General features: G+C 35.4%; 1 protein-coding gene across 1 annotated transcript in view; it reads right to left on the bottom strand.

Annotated features, from left to right (window-relative positions):
- CDH13 (cadherin 13) overlaps nt 1-19,855 on the bottom strand; it is a 489,121-nt gene that overhangs the window by 11,369 nt on the left and 457,897 nt on the right. Inside the window, exons 12-13 of the mRNA XM_082770306.1 lie at nt 11,463-11,696; nt 9,814-10,029 (exon numbers count right to left, since the gene is read on the bottom strand). Coding sequence (XP_082626432.1) covers nt 9,814-10,029; nt 11,463-11,696 — 450 coding nt within the window. The remainder of the gene's footprint in view (nt 1-9,813; nt 10,030-11,462; nt 11,697-19,855) is intronic.

Below are 19,855 nucleotides of genomic sequence, written 5' to 3'. Positions count from 1 at the left end.
GAAAGTCAAAAGGTTTGAAGTAGGTAGCAGAAGACTCTACAGGACTGATATCTGAATCATCATCTAGGTATCATGGTTTCAGACACTGAATTGCTTCAAAAAAGGAGCAAGCCGCCTAATAAAGACAGTGTCTGTAATATCGATTTCTTCAATGACTGCAGCCACCTGTCTACTTCACACTAATTTAATGTTTATTCCCTACTCTGATTCATATGATAAAAGACAATGGAGAAAAAAAATGCACATAACTCTTTAAAACCATGAATGCATAATGATATTAGAAAAAAAAAGACAGCCTTTAGCATGTAACCTTGTTTACCATGGCTCAGGATCTGGAGAGCTCATGGTCCATCAGAACCCTCCTAATCAGCCAGTAAACAACCTCATTTGCCAAATTACTTCTACTTAGCTCAGAAAATTATTTGTGATTTCCAGACACTTTACCTTTCTGCATTGCAGCCTTAGCTTTCTCTGAACATGTTTGTAAATTAGTGACCCATACCCCTGCTTATTTTAAAGAAACAGAAACAACTTGATTAATCCAAAGCCTTTGAAAGATGTGTACCTTATGAGACCAGACAAGCTCCCTTCTTTACCCACCGTTACAGATCCTGTGTCTTAAATGGCAGTTTAAACCTTATAAAAATTAAAGGCATTTAGGTTTCATGCTGACCCTCTGTACAGGAGTGAACTTTACCCAAGATGTATTCATCCTGTAATTCTCATTTAACATAGTGGAGAGAGTTAACACAGTTGAAGTCTGGAGTTCAACTCAGGCATGCTCCATTTCCTTAGATTTCCTTTAATTACCCTCTCATCAGAAATACTACATTAATCTCTGCATAATATAAGGTCTCCATTACATCATGGACTTTATCAAAACCTCGGTAATGTTAAAGGAGTAATGGGAAAATGGAAGAAGAGATCAGAACCATGTTTTTGATTAGACAGTTAATCAACATTCAGATACCTTTTTCCTGGCTTTAGCATCTATAAAAGAGCATTAATTGGATACACAGTTATTAATATAGCCTTCTTGTAGAACTTGCTTAGAAAAATTTAAATTGTTTTCATGTACATCACTGGTTGATTTGTTGTGGGTTGTTTTAAACACCAGAAGTGTCATAGTGTTTGCACCACTTGCCTATAAAGTATATCTTGTACATTTCTGTAAAAATAGTAATTTAATAACTATGTTATACATATATATATATATATATATATATATACACGCTTTTTAGATAATAACTGTGTATGTTCACCTGTAACCTCTTCAGTGGTCCAATGCACTGGCTATGTTTTGGGTTGTGTGCCAAATTTTAGTGGTCACTAGTTTTGACTGTCCTGGAATTGTCTTCTGAAGGAAGAAGGGAATCTTTTCATTGCAACTCTCACTGAATTTGAAAGGCTGAAACAGCTGTCTCCAGACAGATAACACACAACCTTATTCCAGCAGCTAAGAAATCAATTTTTAGTATCAGGAGTAGCAGTAGGTATGCTTGTGGCTAGAGCAAATGCATGAACTCATTGAACAGTAATAACATTGTAAAAAAGGTTTATAAAGAAGAGAGAAGTAAGTGAATTTATCCTTAAAATTTGCAGCTTATAACATCACATAAATGGGAAACAAATTATATATGAGGAGATGATTCCAAAATTCTTAATGCTAGGAAAAACACAGTATGCGTTAGTACTGTGTGTGTGAAATGAGTGTCTTATAATTCTACTCAAAGCTCCAGTAGGCACTCATATATCAATGTCAATATTTAACTTCGGGAGCTAAAATGTCGGCATGTGCTAAGCAATTGGCCAAAATTGGCAAGACTGGGGAGAAACATGCCAATCCAAACTAATCAGCTTGCACAGGGGAATAGGTTGCTCAGGCTGAAGTCGTTTTCAAAGGATATCTGTTTGACACCAGCAGATGATATTTCCGAGTCTCTCGCACACTGCTAACTCATTTATTATAAAACTATACTGGCAGATCTGGAACAGTGCTGATATACACCAACGCACTCTTCTAACTTCTTGCACTGGCCTTGCTCACTGCTGAATCCTTGTTTCTGCTTCTCCTACTTGTCTTGTACCTACATATACACACCCTATTGGGCTGTTCTTGTGATGTGCAAAATGTACATGCATGTAGGTAATACTAAGACAAAAGTTCAGCAACTAAAAGACTTTGAAATTCAGAAGCATATATTACCCAGTGCAGTGCTATGTTTATGTAATACAATTCATATTTACATGTACTACAGATTTGACATATCTTACTGGGGGTGATGTAATTTCTCTGGTAAAGCAGCTAATAGTGTAGATATTTTATTTTATATTTGACATTGTTACAGATTTTAGTTGATACTTTGCCAGAGTAATGTCACCTTCATTTGACCAACACTAAATAAATTCTCCCTTTCTCTTCTGATTCGTTCAAAACAAAACAATTGCAGAGGTGATTACCTGCAGTCTGGAAATGCATTTTCCAATGCTCTAATATGATAAACTTAGCTGAACAACTGGAAATATTCAGAAAGTGAAATTAATAGGTACAGTTTTGAAACAGTAGCATTGAACAAATCTAATTTCTCATTAATGCATAAAAAATATAAAAAAACCAGCCTTTTAAAGCACAGTATAACTTTAAGCAGTCAGGTCTCAACTTCCATAGGTTAGTTTACTAATAGTTATCAGTAAGTAGAATATATGCATAAATAAGTTCGTAGAATCATAAGGGTTGGAAAAGACCTCCAAGATCATCTGGTCCAACCATCCCCCTACCACCAGTATTACCCACTTAACCATGTCCCTAAGTACCACATCTAACCTTTTATTAAACACCCCACATTTTGTAGTCTATCGCTTTTCCTAGACAGCCTCTATAGATGTCTATTTCAGCAATGTTATTTCTCAGATCTGTAGGTGTACACTAATCCCAACTTACTTCATCAAGTAACATCATCTAACCTTCAGGCCCAATCTAATCTTTCTATTCAGTTTCAATATCACATATCACATTTAAAACTGAACATCAAGCTGTCAGCATGAAGAGCATATTCTGAGGTGTTGGGATGTCACAGAGTGGGGAAATATCCAAGGAAGTAGACACTTAAAAGAAAAAAAAAATCCCATTATGTGTAGTAGCCATTATTGACAGAAAAAAATAATGAAGTGGTAACCAGTTCAGTTCTAGTTTTTAGTCACAGTCCACCCCAGAACAATTCAGATAATTATGTTAAGTTATATATTTAGCTGACTTTAAGTGGTCACTCAGAAATACAAAATATTATAAATCTACGGTTTCTGTTCAGAAAATGAAAACATAAATGTTCCTTTGAATTCATACCACTAAATGGTCTATCAAACCAGTCTCTTTAAATTTTCATTGCATATATACAGAATAACTGTCAGGAACGATATTACAGATTTAAAGGAACTAGCTGTATTTGCTTATTTATTTATTTATTTATTATTTTTTTTTACATCACAATCACACATCTAAACTGTAGTGTTTTTTCCATTGGTATATTTCTGGAACATGTTTGAATGGTTTAAAATGTACAAAACCTGTCACTTCTTACCTAATTAACTCAATAAAACTTAACATAATTAAGTACATTTTAAATATGTTTATGTACAATTTGAGGGTATTTCTACTTGTCATGTATATGACTAGGTATAACATCCTCTGTACAATTATGTATGTGCATATGGACTTCTGTGTTATTTCAAGCCCCATTTACTTTAGGTGGGCTCCCAAAGCCAACTGCACAACAGGTTGCAGAACTGAGTACACCTACACAGAAATTAGAAGACTTGACACAGATGTCTGTGGTACAAGTGAAACTCACATCATGACAATCTTGATTTGACTTCAATCCCTTAACCCTTAAACTCTCCTTCCCTTACTAGAATGTAATCAAGCAAAGTATCTAAAGAGACCAAAAAAAAAAAAAAAAAAAAAAAAAAAAAAAGGTATTTTTCTCTTACACACATTCAAGAATGTGTCTCTATTCACTGATAACTTAGCAGTAACAATAATGATGTTAATACAAAAAAAGCACCTGTAACGAAGATAGTAAGTATTAAAGTAATAGAGGGAATTGCTGGTGTCACTAGTTTTAGGAATTGAGATTTATACCTCTGGAACTCACTGATTGTCAGTATTTCCAGTTACTTGGGTATCGTCATTTAGGTACCAGGTTATATACCCACATGGTATGTACTCTAATGGAAGAAAAGAACTTTAATTAGACTTGTGCAAACAAATAACTTTCACAGCAAAACTCTCCCCGATTTTTGAAATTCTGGCCAATATAAGAATATTTTGCTTCTCAGAAATGGGAAAGTTTCTTCAGCAAAATTTCCTAGTTGTACTAGTTAAATTTTTGTTTTGTTTTAATTATCACTGCTCTGAAACACAGAAAAATGCTAAAGAAGATTAAAATATGCTAAAGCAACCTAAAAGGTTCAGGATAAACATAAATAAATTTACAGGTATATATTGTTCTTAGCAAAGTCACCTTTTGTAACAAGCTCCTCTGAAGCTTCCTCTTTAGAACAGGATTTTTTTTTTTTTTTTTTTTTGGGGGGGGTGGGGGGGTGGAAGGGAACAAAAATACTACAAAAATAAATACTAGTTGAGCCCTGAAAAACTTAATTACACAATTGTCTAAGACTCAGCCAAGCCATTCACAGTAAAGACTGAAAACTGAATCTGTGGGTAACCAAACTGCACTTGTGAACAGAAAGAGCAATGACCTTAAAGGTCTTTTCCATTTGAAACTTTCTGTGATCTGTCTTAATCTCATGCCATTCAAGAATGTATTGCTTCAGTCTTCAGACATTTGATGTTCCTGCATAAATAACACAGGATGTACTAGAAACACAGATGCTTCCATTGCTTTGGAAAATGAACTGAGTGAACAATAACACTTTAAATCTGCCTGTCCATGTTCAGGACAATTCAAATCTGTCAGCTAATACCATTTAAAATTTTCTAATGGTTTAATACCAAACATGTAATTTACGAGGAAAAAAAATAAAACATTGTCTATTGATACTGTAGCTGCATGCCTCAAACCAGAAAAATATTATGGTAGGGGAGGAGGGGCATTAAAATTGGAAAAGTGAATGTAATTAATAGAAGTTAAATTCAAGATTGTCTTTAAGGCTTCTTTGCAATCACAGTACTGACATCTGTCCAAGTCTCTGTTTTTCAACACACCTGAGGCCTTCCATTCTCAGTTTAACAAATTAATTCCAATGTAGAGACTTCCAGCTCATTTAAAGTCTTCATAGCACTATTTCCCCTCCAGCCTCTCACCTTACTTTCTGTTCATAGTAAATATTTTGCTTAGTAGGTTCAAGTCAATTGGCCAGGTTAACAACGACAAAAAAAAACAACCACAAACCAAACCAAACAAAAACCACATACACACACACAAAAAAAAACAACCTTATCTTAGTTGACTGTCAACTACTGATATCGTTTTTTGTTTTGGTTTTTTTTTTTTTAACATGAAGTGTTTAAATTTCCATGTGAGAAAAAAAAAAATAGACTAAGTAAAATATTATTTCTGGTGTGACTGACCTACTAATGAATGCTCCAAAGTCTCCTTGTTCAAGACATGACTGCTGTGTTTTTGAATCTTATTTCAGTACCTTGTTTCAATGAATTTGAATCTAACTTCATCTTTTATGTTTGTAAAATATAAAAGGAAATATGAAATGCAATTATCATTCTATGATTAGCCAATTAAGTGAAATAATTATTGTCAAATTAAAATTCCAGAATTAAAACAGTCCCTTAAATAATAATATAAATATTTTGTCATTGATATAAAGCCTAATCCTGCCAGCTAGAGTAGTTCTTTTGCAGATTTCCATAGGGTTTTTGTTGCTGAGCTCATTATGACAATATACACAGATTTGTTTTTGATATTTTACCTTTTTAACTTGTCATGTTTTCCTCATCACCTGTGCGTAACTCAAATCCTAAAAGTTCTTTAATCTATGTCTTTGACTTGTTCTAACCGAATTTTTCACAGAAACTTTCTCTGACACATCATTCCCAGTGTAGAAAAAGAACAGCTTTACCAACCTCAATATATCTTGTGATGAGATTGCTGTTAAATGTAAAACGTACACTTAACAGTCATTTGTTTTTAAATTGATGAGAATTGAGCAAAATTTGCAGGGACTGCTATTCTCCCTTTTAGGTATGTTTCATTCAAACCTAAATTAAATGTCAGCTACCACTTTGTAGGTTGCCGTAAGGGGCCTGTTTTCTCTCCCTCTCATCATTAGGAAGTTTGTAGATATTCTCTTGTTGAAAATGTTTGGGAGCCTTCCAGAGGTACCGTCTGTACCTCTAGTGTTGTTGAGCCCCTCACTTTGGTTACGTTCAATCTGAACAGAGCTAATTTACCTGTGTCAGTTGAAAATATGAAGAAATGAGTGAGCAGTAAGGAACAACATGGGCAATCTCAGGCTCAGCACCAGTCATGCCCCATAACATACGTTTTTTCTCCTGCTTTTCCCTTCCTCAAGTATGATTTTTGTAGTCCTGCTCCCTGACTAGGAACCCAGATCTAGTTTTTGATATCTTCTTCTTCCTCAATCTGAATTACTAAAGTCTAAGTTATATATGAACAAATTGGTTCTATGTTGGCTGCAGTAGGACCTAGAAATCAACTGTTCATTCAGCATCTTTTAATTCCACTAAACAGTTTATTGTTTTGTTGTGGAAAAGCTGCAGTCTGCCCATATACTTCATTATCTCACATTTCTTACTTCTGATTGACAAGAACTCCTAAAATTTCTCTTGTTATAAGTATATCTGGGCAACTCTCTAGTCTGTATACCATTATCCCTCAATATCCTGAACACAGTAGGCAGCTACAGAATAGGTGAGACTGCTGCTTTTTGCATGCATTACAGTTTTAATCAGGCTCTTCAGTTCTATGCTGAGTTACTTCAGAAATCTGCCACATATGACTTCTTCCATGACTTACAAAAGAGGCACATATTCTAAGTATAGATAATAATTGTACCATTTAAATGATAATACCAAGATGTTTTGTAAAGGGAGGAAATTCATGCAGGGCATTTTTACCATGAACAGCTCTTTCACAGGGCTATCTATCCTCACACCAGATGTCAAATACAAAAAGAAATACTTTGGCATGAATAACAAAGTTCATTTGACTGAAGGATTTACCTCCTAGGAACAAGAGCCTCATAAAACATAAATACTGGGAGCAAAGTGAGCCTCGTAAGGGCTTTTGCAAAAATTAAACCCATAACTTGCCACTAGAAATGGGATATTTCATCTGTTCAATAAGCACTAAAGTTCTCTTTGTTTTTATGGCATCGTAATCTTTGATTACTCTGATAAATATTTGGACTAGACAAAACATTGCAATGGAACTAATCGCAGCTATAAACGAACTGTGTGTAGAAATGAATTGGGAATGCAATGATACCAGCACATTCTATGATTTTATAGAAGTTCAGATACAGAACCACATTATTTAAACTGTCTCGTGGCCCCATTCTTTCACATCTCTCTGTCTCCGTCTGCACCTAAGGAAAATGCTTGTTATGCTTGCTGGCTTCGCACAAACATGAATAGATAACTGTACCAGACACGGAGTACTACCCTCCCTCTGCATGACTGGGTGAAACTGAAATACACAACTAAATGGTAGCAAATGTTGGCAAAGAAAAACAATACAGTCCTGTGCTGAAGACTACATCTGGCTGTGCTGAAACCTAGCTAGAGAATTCATGCTATCACTTACAACAACTGTGTACAAACATCCTTAGTCTCAAGGAGGAGATCCTTCACCATCCCTTCAACTCACCTGCAGTGTCCCTTTGTTTTGGTTTTATTGCTCAGAGAACAGACTGGTACCAGTAAGTAACACTGAATAAACTGCTGGCAGATTACGTGCACATTCTTACTCCACTCGTTGCTTAAGATTACAGTTCTCTTTCTCAATACTTACTATTACAGCACTCTGAAGGAATATAAGACTTGCCTAGAAAGGCTTGAGGCATGTCTTATTTTTTCACGTTGTTAAGACTATTCAGTGCTACTTAATCTTTTACAGTAGGAGAGGGAATCCCTGTGTCATTCCGAGCACCACGCAGTGCTCAGATGCCAGGGGCCTATATTCCGCCCACAGTTCAGCTGGGGAAGATCTGTAGTCAGAAGATCAACTCAAGAAGCATTTTCCAACACCTAGAACTGCTTTTTATAACTCAATCTAAGGAAAGTGATCAGACCTCTTTGGGGGCTAGAAAACGTCAACATGAATACTTTCAAATGCAAATGCTTTTCTCTACCCGAATATATTCTAAGCAGATTTAATAATGCAAACAAAGTTCAAGCACAAATCGTATCTAAAAATGTTAGCCCAGTGGTGAAAGTCATGCTTAGTGTAGCCCCAGCAACATTTATGAAGTGGTAACAAGAATATATTTGAATCAATGGGCTGCATATTTATATCAATGATGCAATGGTGTCATGTACTGTCACATATTTCTAACATATTACTTCTAACAGCTGAAGTCTGCATTTGTTTCCAGTCGACTAAACTCAGAACAACTGAAGCAAAGCCAATGGAGATACTTCAGATGTCACTGATTGGAACAAAGAACAGGAATTTGCACTTAGCATTTATATAGTCTTTTTCATCTTCAAAGAGCATCACAAACATCAGCTACTTCTAATTCTCTCACAATGACCTTCATGCTAACCTTTTGGGATAAAAGTAATATGTTATAAGAAAACAAAATTGACACTGTGTGTTATCAAGCATACACCAAGCCTCAGATGTGTAAACTATATCTGCCTTGACCTCTACCTCTGCCTCATGGTAGGCTGTACCTCATCAAGAATATATGGCCTCTTACTATGGCTCAGGTAGTATTTCACCATGCAATGCATTCTGCTAACATTAGATGATGGTAATAATCCTTGAATAATAGTTTGCTACAATAGGGGATACAGCAATTCCTTTTTAACAGACATCAAAAAATTGCTGAAAACCGTCACAGGGCAAGGCAGGTACATATCTAGGTTAGACGTCAAAATTCTGTAGCTTTGAATTTCTACTCTGCAGTTATTCTGGGATTTCCTTTTTTTATTATTATTATGATTTTTTATTTTTCATCACCTTCTAATTCAGATTAGGAATTTCATAAGACTTTTAGAAAGCTTTCTCAGAAGCAGCAGAAGCGTCCTCTGTATGCATCAGTTCTCTCTCTCCCCCAACCCAGATGTGCAATTCTGATTATCAATTTTGTCTGTCTCTAAGGCCAGAATCTTGAGTAAGTTCCTTATGTTCCAGTTGCTTGTGCACTTCATACAGAGGAATAGATCGAAGCAGGCAGTACTCATTTTCATGGTGACCCAGAATAGCTATTGTTACAAGAACACCTTTAATCTCCTGTTTCTGATTTTGAATTGAATTCAAGTGGGGAGAGATGAAAGAAAGTGTCTCACAAATCTGTTACTACAGCTGGTACTTCTTAGTTTATCACATGCTAGCTTTAATTCTCTTTGATTCTTAGAATTATTGCTTCTATTTCTTAATTTGACAACCAGGCATTTTTTGCTACTTTGTGAGAGTGAAAAAGCCTTCCCCTCCTACTTTTATGTAGCTACTTCCTCAGGGAAAAAATAAAGTTACTGCATTATGCTATCAATGTATGAATTTAACTTCTCCCTTGGTAAGTTTTCTTATAGAGTGCACAGATAAGCAGCTAAATAACACTTCATTACTTACAGTTAAAGAAAAGACTTACAAAATAAACTGAAGAGTGAAAGAAGGATCAGGGTCATGCTGATATGAAGGGAATCAGTTGCACTGCAGTCCATTCTGGATTTCTTGCAGGAACACACTTGTAATTTCAGTTCTGTGTTGTTAGTCAGAGGTGGTTTTCCAGAATCTGTCACTGAGATTGGGATGTTGTAATTGGCCTTTTTCAGGTTTTGAAGCAGGACGACCTGGGCATGAGTATCTGAAAATGATCAGGAGGTAAGAATTAGCCAAATAGTAGTCACTTGGGTAAGAAGAGGAATCTGTAAACAGTATCAGATATGCCACAGTTACTCCTGGAAATTAAGAAGAAAATGAGAGCACTCTAAGAAAAAGATTAGAGAATTGAACTGAATTGAAGAGAATTGTACTTCTTACATAAAGAAGAGGCAGTTACAGAAATTCTTTCAGGGGCTTACAGCTAATTGCAAACATATTCCAAACCCCATCAAAAGAAAGACTTTCAAGAGTCCCTTTTGTTTAAATATATTATTTGGTCTTCAAATTATTGGCAGAGTTTACTGTGGAAATGAATATAGTAATGAAATGCTAAGGCATGTCATCCCCAAAGCAACACGAGAGGGAAGAACTTATCTATTTGCCAAAGGAAAATTCCCTTCTTGCAAGGAAGCACAGGTGAAACTGTTTAACTGCTTCCACAATTTCACTAAGGCAGCAGTGAAGGGAAATAATGCCCCTTCAGATCCACAGTTCTGCTTCATCTAAGCAACAGTGAGACTTAACAGCTCTTAGTAGCCAGGTGTGCTCTTTTAGGAGGTTTAGCACAGGGTGGTTTCATCACTGGCAAACAGGGAAACAGCAAAGAAAATGACTCCTTCACACTGTCCATGATAGCACAGACATTTTTAGTCCTTTCTAAGCAGAATATGAAATGAGTTGCTAAAAGTCCAGAGAACAGCTTTGCTGAAAGAGACATGGGGGACATCGAGCTTAACGTAAGCAGTGTGCCACTGCAACAATTGAGACAAAGTGGATCCTTGGCTGCATCAGTAGGCTCATCACTAGCAGGGATAGGGATGTGATCATCCCACTCAGTGTCAGGCCACTCATGATGTACTGTGTCCAGTTCTGGTCCTCACAATTCTAAAATGCTCTTACTGATGATAATATATATATATATCCAGTACATTTGGGTATTGTATTTGTGAATTCTAAAGTTCAAATACATGAAATCAGCAAGTTTTTCAGTTGTACTGCTAAAGCCCATGCAAAAGATCCATGCTGTCCTATAGCAAAGCTTTGTGCATCCCTTGCAAACAAATTCCATGGAAAAAAAAAATATGGTAACCTTTACAAAATTATAGGTCATCAGTAGACATTCTTTAAAGCAATACTAAAAGAGAAAAGTTTGGACGATGTATTAAGAGGAGAAAGAATCTTGTGTCAGACAAAATGCAGACAAACTATTAGTATTTCCCACCAGGCAGCTGGTCCTAGAAAAAAACACTGGACAGCAGCAGTAATGGATTCATCCTGCAGGACTTCCATGCACTGCTGCTGTTGAATTCACATAATGAACAGCCTCGAGGTGATTATACTTTGAGTTAGAGGCAAGAGGACTAAATGCATAAGAAAAATAAATAAATAAATAAATACATAAATAAATAAACTTACTGTTAATCTTGCTGATTCTCCACAATTTTTCTGGGCCGGATTGCTTACTCAGTTCAAATTTAAATGGATCTGTGTTGGGATGAAGGTCTTTGTCTGATGCTCCTAGTACCACTACTCTGAGATCTTTTGCATCATCACAGACTTTTGCCAGTGTTGGATAAAGGGATGGGACATTGTCATTGACATCCTCCAAGGTGATGTGTAAAGTTCCTGTACCTGTAGCAGGAGGGTTACCTAAGCGAAGAAAGAACATAAGTGTTTATTAAATCATACTTCATAAACATTTCTCTTATTCTCTTGGCATGCTTGCCAAGGAAAATAATTTTTATATGTCTTCCTTCTTTTACATGAAAACTACTGTTTCAAGATATGGAAGAGTCACTATTGTAAATTGTTGCTATATTTTCAAAATGCACCCTATCTGTTTCTCTACAGTATGGACAATTATTCTAAGGAAACCTCTGGAAGAATAATATTTTGAAGTCAAAATGAGATTAGGACATGAATAGGTATCTGGAACAGAAGCTGTTCATGGACACATACTGAGAGAATGATAGTGGGAAACATCCCCTACATAGACAGTGTGGTATTAAAAGAACCAATAACAAGACAAATAGGAGGAAAAATGACAGCAGAAGAGAATCAATTTGTATGGTTGGGACCCATAAACAGACCAGGAGCAGATCATTCCTCAACAGCCCTTAGGCCCAACGTTTACTTATGTTGTGAAGTAAAACCTGCCAGCCTGCAACGCTAGAAAATGAGATCTTTTATTTTCCCAGAGCCATCCTGTGCTAGCAGTGGAGTTTCAAGCTTTCTCGAATTATTTGCCAGCCTGTCTCAGCCCTGACCTGAAAGATCCAGTTTCAGAGGTGAGGATGGTGTTTATTCACCATGGTACCAGGACAAGCCTTTACACTGAGGCTATGACTGACAAACCAGCCATGGCACTGGAAGTGTTTGTAATGGAGACATCTGCCCACTGGGAGCCAGACTGATCCAAGCACCTCATTTCACAGAGGTCAGAGAGGAGCTGACAAGTAATAACTTTCAGTCACTACAGATGTGTGCCATGGTTGAGCCAGTAACCTACTGATTTTGGTCTAAATATCAAAATCGTATTACAGATCCCTTTGCTATCCCATTTGGACTGATCTAAAAGTTTTCCAAAAGGACATTTTTTCCTTCATTATATACCATACTTGCTAATTTCCCACTTTAAATGCGGAACTTACTGAAGAGTCGTTTGTGTTGCTCATTTTACTGGTTTACTATTCAAGATCTGTAATCTCTGCACTTCCCTTACCTATAAACCCCTCAGCAGGTAGAAAGGATTCAAGAGATTGTTCTTAACCTGTAAAGCAGTACTGCAACATGTGACAGTGGTTTTGAGTTTATCATTGAAAGAGGTACACTTTAGCAGCCCACCAAACTATGGAATTACTGCTGAGTGCATAGCAAGGGAGAAGTAAATACTCTGTGGTCTGGATCTGATAAACTCCTAACTGTAACAGAATGCAATTAGTCCTTTCAAATAACAAATGTTACTAATGGTGACACTTCATCTGTTTCATGCACACATAAATGCATAATAAAGGCAGAATTTTCATAGTTCCTTAGCTCCCCCCCATCTCTCACTTTGTCATCAGGAGGTTTAGGGTTGAGTTCTTTTTAATGAAAAAGAAATTATTTTTCACTTTTTATTGGACTAATTGAATTTGCAGAAAGACTCCAATACATTTTTTGTTCTTGATATATTATTAAGTAAAGTCATACAGCAGAATGGATGAAAAGACATTCGAGTATTTGAAATATGATCATAAAAGCCAGCCTTTCATGCACTTAATTAAACTGCTGTCTTTAATTTTGAATGCATTATTTCCACACTGGACTGATAATGTCATATGCACTGCCCTTCTTATCTTTCTCTGAAGTCAGTAATATTAAAATCTGCCTTTTGAAATTAAGAAGCCAACAGCATTATGAATGTACTGTTATTTTGTCAAATGCAGATATGGCTGCATTTTTTTCTGCTATGTTAATGTTTCACTATCTTTATATGGCTTATGGGCCAGTCAACTATTACGCACAAATAAGGAGAAAGGAAATTGCTTCTGTCCATTTCAATGACTTATTCTCTGGTTGTTTTATTTCTAATGATTCAAACAAAATCTTTCAGTGATTTATAAAGTCTTCCTAAAGAAAAAATAAGCTAATGTCAAGGTCATAAACTGATGCTTGTTAACATGCATGTCATAAAAAATGCAACAAAAAGTGAATCAAGGAAAAATGGTCACAACATATCCATTGGGAATATATGACTTTTATAAATTTGACAGTAATATGCCTTTGAAATAAGAAACGTTCAAAAATCCCATGATCTCTAGACAGCTCTAGTTTTGAAATGAAAGAGTTCCTTAGCATTTTTAAATTCTGAAATAAAACTTCTAATTTTTATTGTAAAACTTTAGCTGAAAGGATAATCAAGGCTTAAACCAAGGGCTCAGTCTGATAACCCTTGGAAGCACCTTTTCAAAAGAGCTCAGCTCCCATTTTTGCCACTGAACTGGCTATTCCTACTGAGGCTGAATTCTTTGAACCTGCAGGTACTTAGAATCATTTGGGACAGAGAAACTTTCACATTCCTCCTAAGGCTCCCATAAGTGGCATAGCAGTGAACATACTATAGCATATGAACGAAATCTCATCGTGTTACTCATTACTCACATATGTAAAAGCTGCTAAACAGACTGAAGGATGGCTAGTTTGGATACTGAAAGAAAATCAGAGCTTGGTATTGAATCCTGATTTTAATAATCTAGGTCAAAACTGAGAACCTTAATGAGTAATCTTCAATGAGACTGTAATGCAGGTAAGGTCTTCCAAGTTAGTTAAGGTCTGTGAGACTGAAAATGTGGTTGGGAACACTAAAAATGTACAGATTTGTCTTAGATCATGCTGCAATTGGAAATCTATGATACATTATCTGAATTGCATTAGGACTGTTAATGTCTTCATATCCTAGCATTAGACCACATAAAAAGCTTCTGATAGCAGTCTTCAGTTCGGCAATAGCTACTGCTGTTGTAAGATGCAATGAGCAAAAAATAGACTAAAAAAAGTAGTTCTATTTCATGAGTTAGATACCACCATAGAATATGATGGGATCTATTGTCTGTGGATCAGACTCTGTAATGCAAAGAACTGTTACTAGAAGATCTAGACGTTAAATTTAATTTTAGTGCTATCAGCATAAATGACTGTGTTGCTACCTTTACTTTAAAGAACAGTATCAAAAGAAATATTATAGAAAAATATAATATGTATACTTTTATTTAGTTGTATTTTAATGAAAAGCTAGGCAGAATCATATCAGAATTATTAATATAATGTCTTGAGATATGAGCCCTCTATAGAAAAACCTGGCCAAGAAATTTGAAAACTAGCGTTAAGCTTTGGTCCAGAAAGTTCCCATAGGAACAATGATGGCATTTAGACATCTAACTACTCAAATGAGGCTGCGAATCAGGTAGTTAGATTCTTAAAAGATACCAATTATGGACAACGATGGCCATGGACTAAGATGACATTTCTCTGAAGTATCAAGACTTGCATAAAATGGCATGTCTAACAAGCAATCATATGGTTGAATGGCTGATGATGCATTTAATCTGAGCATAACATTTTTATGGACATGAAGAGACATTTCATGTTCCCCTTTCTAATTTTCTTACAGAGATGTGATGTTGTTGTATACAGATTTCTAATATGGCTGAACTATGCTTCCTGAAATTAAAGATGATATTTGACCTGTTTTGAAACTGAATTAAGATATTCCTCATCAGTGTATCTTCCAACAACAACTATTTTCATTTACTTGACATGACAACAGAAACACAGAGTTGGCAAACACCACGCAGGAAGTGAGACTTTCAAATATGCCTAGCACAGTAAGAAACCAAACATCTTTAGAAGTCAGGGAAAGTCAAGGGCTTAATTTTTGGGGGTATCCAAAGGAAATGTCATGTGACTAAGGATTGCCTGCATAGCATCCTATTTCATTGCACCTGCATTTCTATCCTACAGTTAGTATCATAAAAGTTTGATAGATGGTTCCATTCTGCATGAGTAAGTCCGCAATCATGTCCAAATGTCTCACCACACTTTATGTAGACATATCTACAGAAGCTTTAAAGTAGTCAGTGAAGATGTTAATAGCTATGTAGCATCAAATCATTTATATGAAAGTTGTTTTTATATGATGTTAACTCAATATGTGACTTTCATGAGAGCATTTTGAGTTCACACATTTGTTTCACTCAATGCTAAGGAAGCCCTGGGAAACATACCACTGGCTGTACCAGCATGTGAGCCATGCCAGCCTGACATTTTCACATGCAATGGTGTTTTCCTCCATTAACCGAGCAATAACAACAACAATAGCACTGGGAAAAACTAATTAGGCACTTCACTGTTGGAACAGTTTTCATGTTTAGACCCTACATTCACTTCTAAGAGTAGGGTTGGGCATGCAGTGGTTAAGCATAGACATCCATTTACACTGAATTGCTGGCATGTACTTACAGGAGCCAGATAGAATGATTGTTCTAAATTAGTAGAATATTTGCAAGATGGAAATGTTGTTTAAATGCAACATAAACAAACACACACACAAACAAAATCATGAAAGATTTAGTCCTTTTCTTCCAGCTTTCCTATTTTCAAGTGCCAACATTAGCCTAAATGACCCTGAATACATTATACAAGCATTCAAAAACATACTCAAAACTTAGAAAATGAACAGTTTGGGACATCTGAAATTACAGTGAATTTAGATTATTCTTGAAAATGAAAAAGCATATTTCTTAAAGCTGTGGAAATGTTCTTACGTATGTATCCAGGTAAAACAATTACTTGAACAGTGCTACTTAAAATGATATTCTTCGGTTAACAGGCCTCTAAAATCAAATAATTAAACCTATATTATCCATCCTTCATTAAGCTTTGAGTTCTGAATTTTATTTTGTTTTTTAATTCCAAAGTCCCTCTTTGGAATAACCGAGATATATATCTTCTAGAAGTGTGTTTTTAAAATATATATATTTTTTAATTTGTAGATTTAAAGGATATTATTAGCTAAACAAATTGGATATAACAACATTTTTTCAGCTAAACTGAATTTCATTTGTGAAAACCAACATGAAAATCTTCAAGAAATATTTTCTCTTTGAGCTTGACTTTTTTTCTTGTTTGATACCAAACTTGATTTGATCTAAAGCAGAACAAGTTGCACAAGGGATAAATAAGTATTATCAAACACAAAAATAATTTTCCACATGCTATGTGAAAGGTAGCCTTTGCTAAATCAGATGAAAGTCAGTTTATACTTGTACATAATACAATTTGTTTAGTGGCGCGGTTAAGAAACAAAGGATTGATAATCAACTACCAAAATCCCAAGACACGAAACATAAAGAGTTAAGGCATAAGAATACATGTTTTTACTTAAGTTTGGAAAGTTCACCTAATGGCATCAAAAGCTAAATATATAAATTATTCTGTTTATAAAACATTAATGTTTTCTATCTTGGTCTTTACAGCAAAACAATATTTATAGAACTGCTTTTACAGAACAATGTTTAATTAAGAATTATTAGGAAAAAAAGGAATTTAATTCAAATTAATATACCTTCTTTTTGAAGAGCATTGGAGATCAGGGATTCTGGTGGTATTTATCAAATTTCCAAAGAAGAAAAATCAACCGCTTTAAAGAATCCAGTGGCTACATACATGTAGATCTAAGCCATAGTACTGCTTGAAACTAGAACAGTATTTTAGGAAGAATAGAGCATGAACTGTCCCTTTCTACATGCTCATTACGAATGGTAAAAAGACTTCTGCACTATTTTCTTCTTACTTAATTAAGCTTCCAGAACCATCAAATTAATACATATTATTTATGTCCTTCTATGTCATGATGCAGAAATTACAAGGCCATTTAATTCCTAGAGCAAGTGGTTTGTCCTCTGCCAAATCTGTAGGGTATCCATTGCCATACAGATTTTCTCTCAAGCTGATAGAATGGAAATTATTTATTTTCAATTTTGCTATTTATGGTTTACCATTTAGCAGTATTTTTTAATCTTGCACTATCATTTATTTAACCCGCAAAGACTAATTTTTTTTATTTTTTTATTTTTTCCAGATGCTACTTCTTAGTTGGCTAACAGTTAAATGGATACAGAATGAGAAGGTAGAACTAACTGTTTGAGCAATTACAGTAAGAACAATTTTTCTTCATATCTGAGCAGAAAAAAAGCCTTTGAGAATATGAGTTTTCTAATTTCTGGCACAATTACCTTTCCTCTGACCCATCATGAATAAAGCTTTCTCTCTTTAAACTTCTATAAGCCATATTTGAATCATAGTCATATCAAAGGTCAATTTGGAACAACTCTAATGATGTCTACAGAATTTCCTTCATTTTACTCCCATGTAACTAACTACAAATTGTAGGACTGCCTACGATCTCTCCTTGGATGTGTTTTTTTTCACCAATTTCTCTATTTTCATCTTCATGTATACGGGAAGGAGAAGCTGTTTTGTTGTATTCAATAGGGCAAGAAAAGAGGAGAACAAAGAATGAAAGGAACATTGTAGAAATTTCCGAAGTGTTGGAGGGAGCTATGCATTCAGACTGTGCAGTATGTGGTTAGACTATGTAACATGCTCTCTCTTTAAGTGATTATATTTCAGATATAGACTGTGAGAAATAATGGTTCATGCTTTATAACAATACTGCTATGAAAATTTAACTGAAATTTCTGAGTCTCCTCCCTCATAATTCTCTTTTTCCTCCATATGCTGTTTTTCTAATCAGAAAACGTGTGCATGCCTGGTGATTTGGCAGCAGGTACTCTCTGTGCAGGCATAAATCCCATTCAGAAAGGCATATTCCAATACTTTTTGTGTTCAAGCTGAACTCCATTAATGGTTCAACTAAAGTAAATGGAACCAACAGTGGGAAGATACTAAGATATGGATGTGCTGCTCAGAATCTGACATACTCAGAAACTGGCCTTATAAATGCCACACGCTGACATTTTCTATAAAAGAGGTCCCAAATTTCCCATGAGCTGAAATTTCCTATTTTAAAAATATGCATTGGCATATTGATTTTTTTGATTTATAAAATAAATAATTGCTAAAAGTTGCAATCCTTCATTCATTCAGATAATATATGCAGATCCTATTTTTGAGTAATTACATTTCAAAAGAGCACAGCTCTTTCAGCATATTGAATTGCTACTGACATATGCCATCCGTCTTAAATACTGTTTTCAGCATTCTAATTTCTTTTTCTAATCATGAGTCCATGATGACAAATTAAAACAATATTTTGTGTGCGATTCATATTTTATTGAAATTTAAAATGGCAAGAAAAGGATGAGTATTCAGTTTATTTTCTCTTCTCAATTAATACAGCAATTAAGATAAGGAGTACAAAACTGGCTTAATTGGGTAGCCATGGCAACTAATTGCCTGATTTCTTCAAAAATAGCATGTTTTAGGTGGAATCAATCTGTGGTAATTTAATTACGTACATATGAAGCAAGAAGACAGGTTAGATACATGTAAGGAAAAATTCTGTTTCCAAATTGTTACACATCTTTGTTACTCCATTTTTTTTCTAGCTGTTGTCTGTTTCTGTTCATTACCTGTACTACAGAATGAAAATTTTTCCTTTTAACGATTAGGAGTATCAAGAAGAGCACAATGAATGCCTGAAAGTAGTTCATGTGGTACCCAGAAAAAAGGAAAAAAGTGAAAATTAGACTCTGAATCCTTCCTCATTTTCCTTAGAATGGCAAACTGGATACAGTCATGGAACCAAAATTCCCTTTTTAAATATAAATCAATAAATAAATAACGACCAGTGCAACTCGAGGCAAACACTGAAATCACTCCAATCTAGACATAACTTCTTATGGCTTCTTATAACTTATTGTTTCATGTATAGTCCATGAAATAGAGATTACTGCTCCTGAAGCTGATTTCCTGCAGCTCAACCCTCCTGTTGGACATCCTGCCTATACTATGGATGGCTGCCATGCAAACACTTAAGATGTCAAAAGCTGGGGATGGTGATGGAACACAGGGAGCAAAACACTTTCATAAAAGAAAAAGGTGGTTTTCACTCCTGGGTTATTGCTGTAAGAAACTCTGCTTACTGCGATTTAGTATATTGAAAGCTGTATCTATTAAAAACGTGAACCTGGCAGAAGCTGGCTCACTGGCAATAGCTGAGAGTTTCTGTCTCAGTGGGAGAACACTGCTAACTTACTTGTGCCCTGCCCAGGTGGCATCAGAAGAGGGAAGTAGAGAACTGTATT

Source organism: Aythya marila (genome assembly GCF_965140915.1).
Source record: "Aythya marila genome assembly, chromosome: 12".
In the NCBI taxonomy this organism is placed as follows: domain Eukaryota; kingdom Metazoa; phylum Chordata; class Aves; order Anseriformes; family Anatidae; genus Aythya; species Aythya marila.
This window is presented reverse-complemented; position numbering and strand designations above follow the sequence as displayed.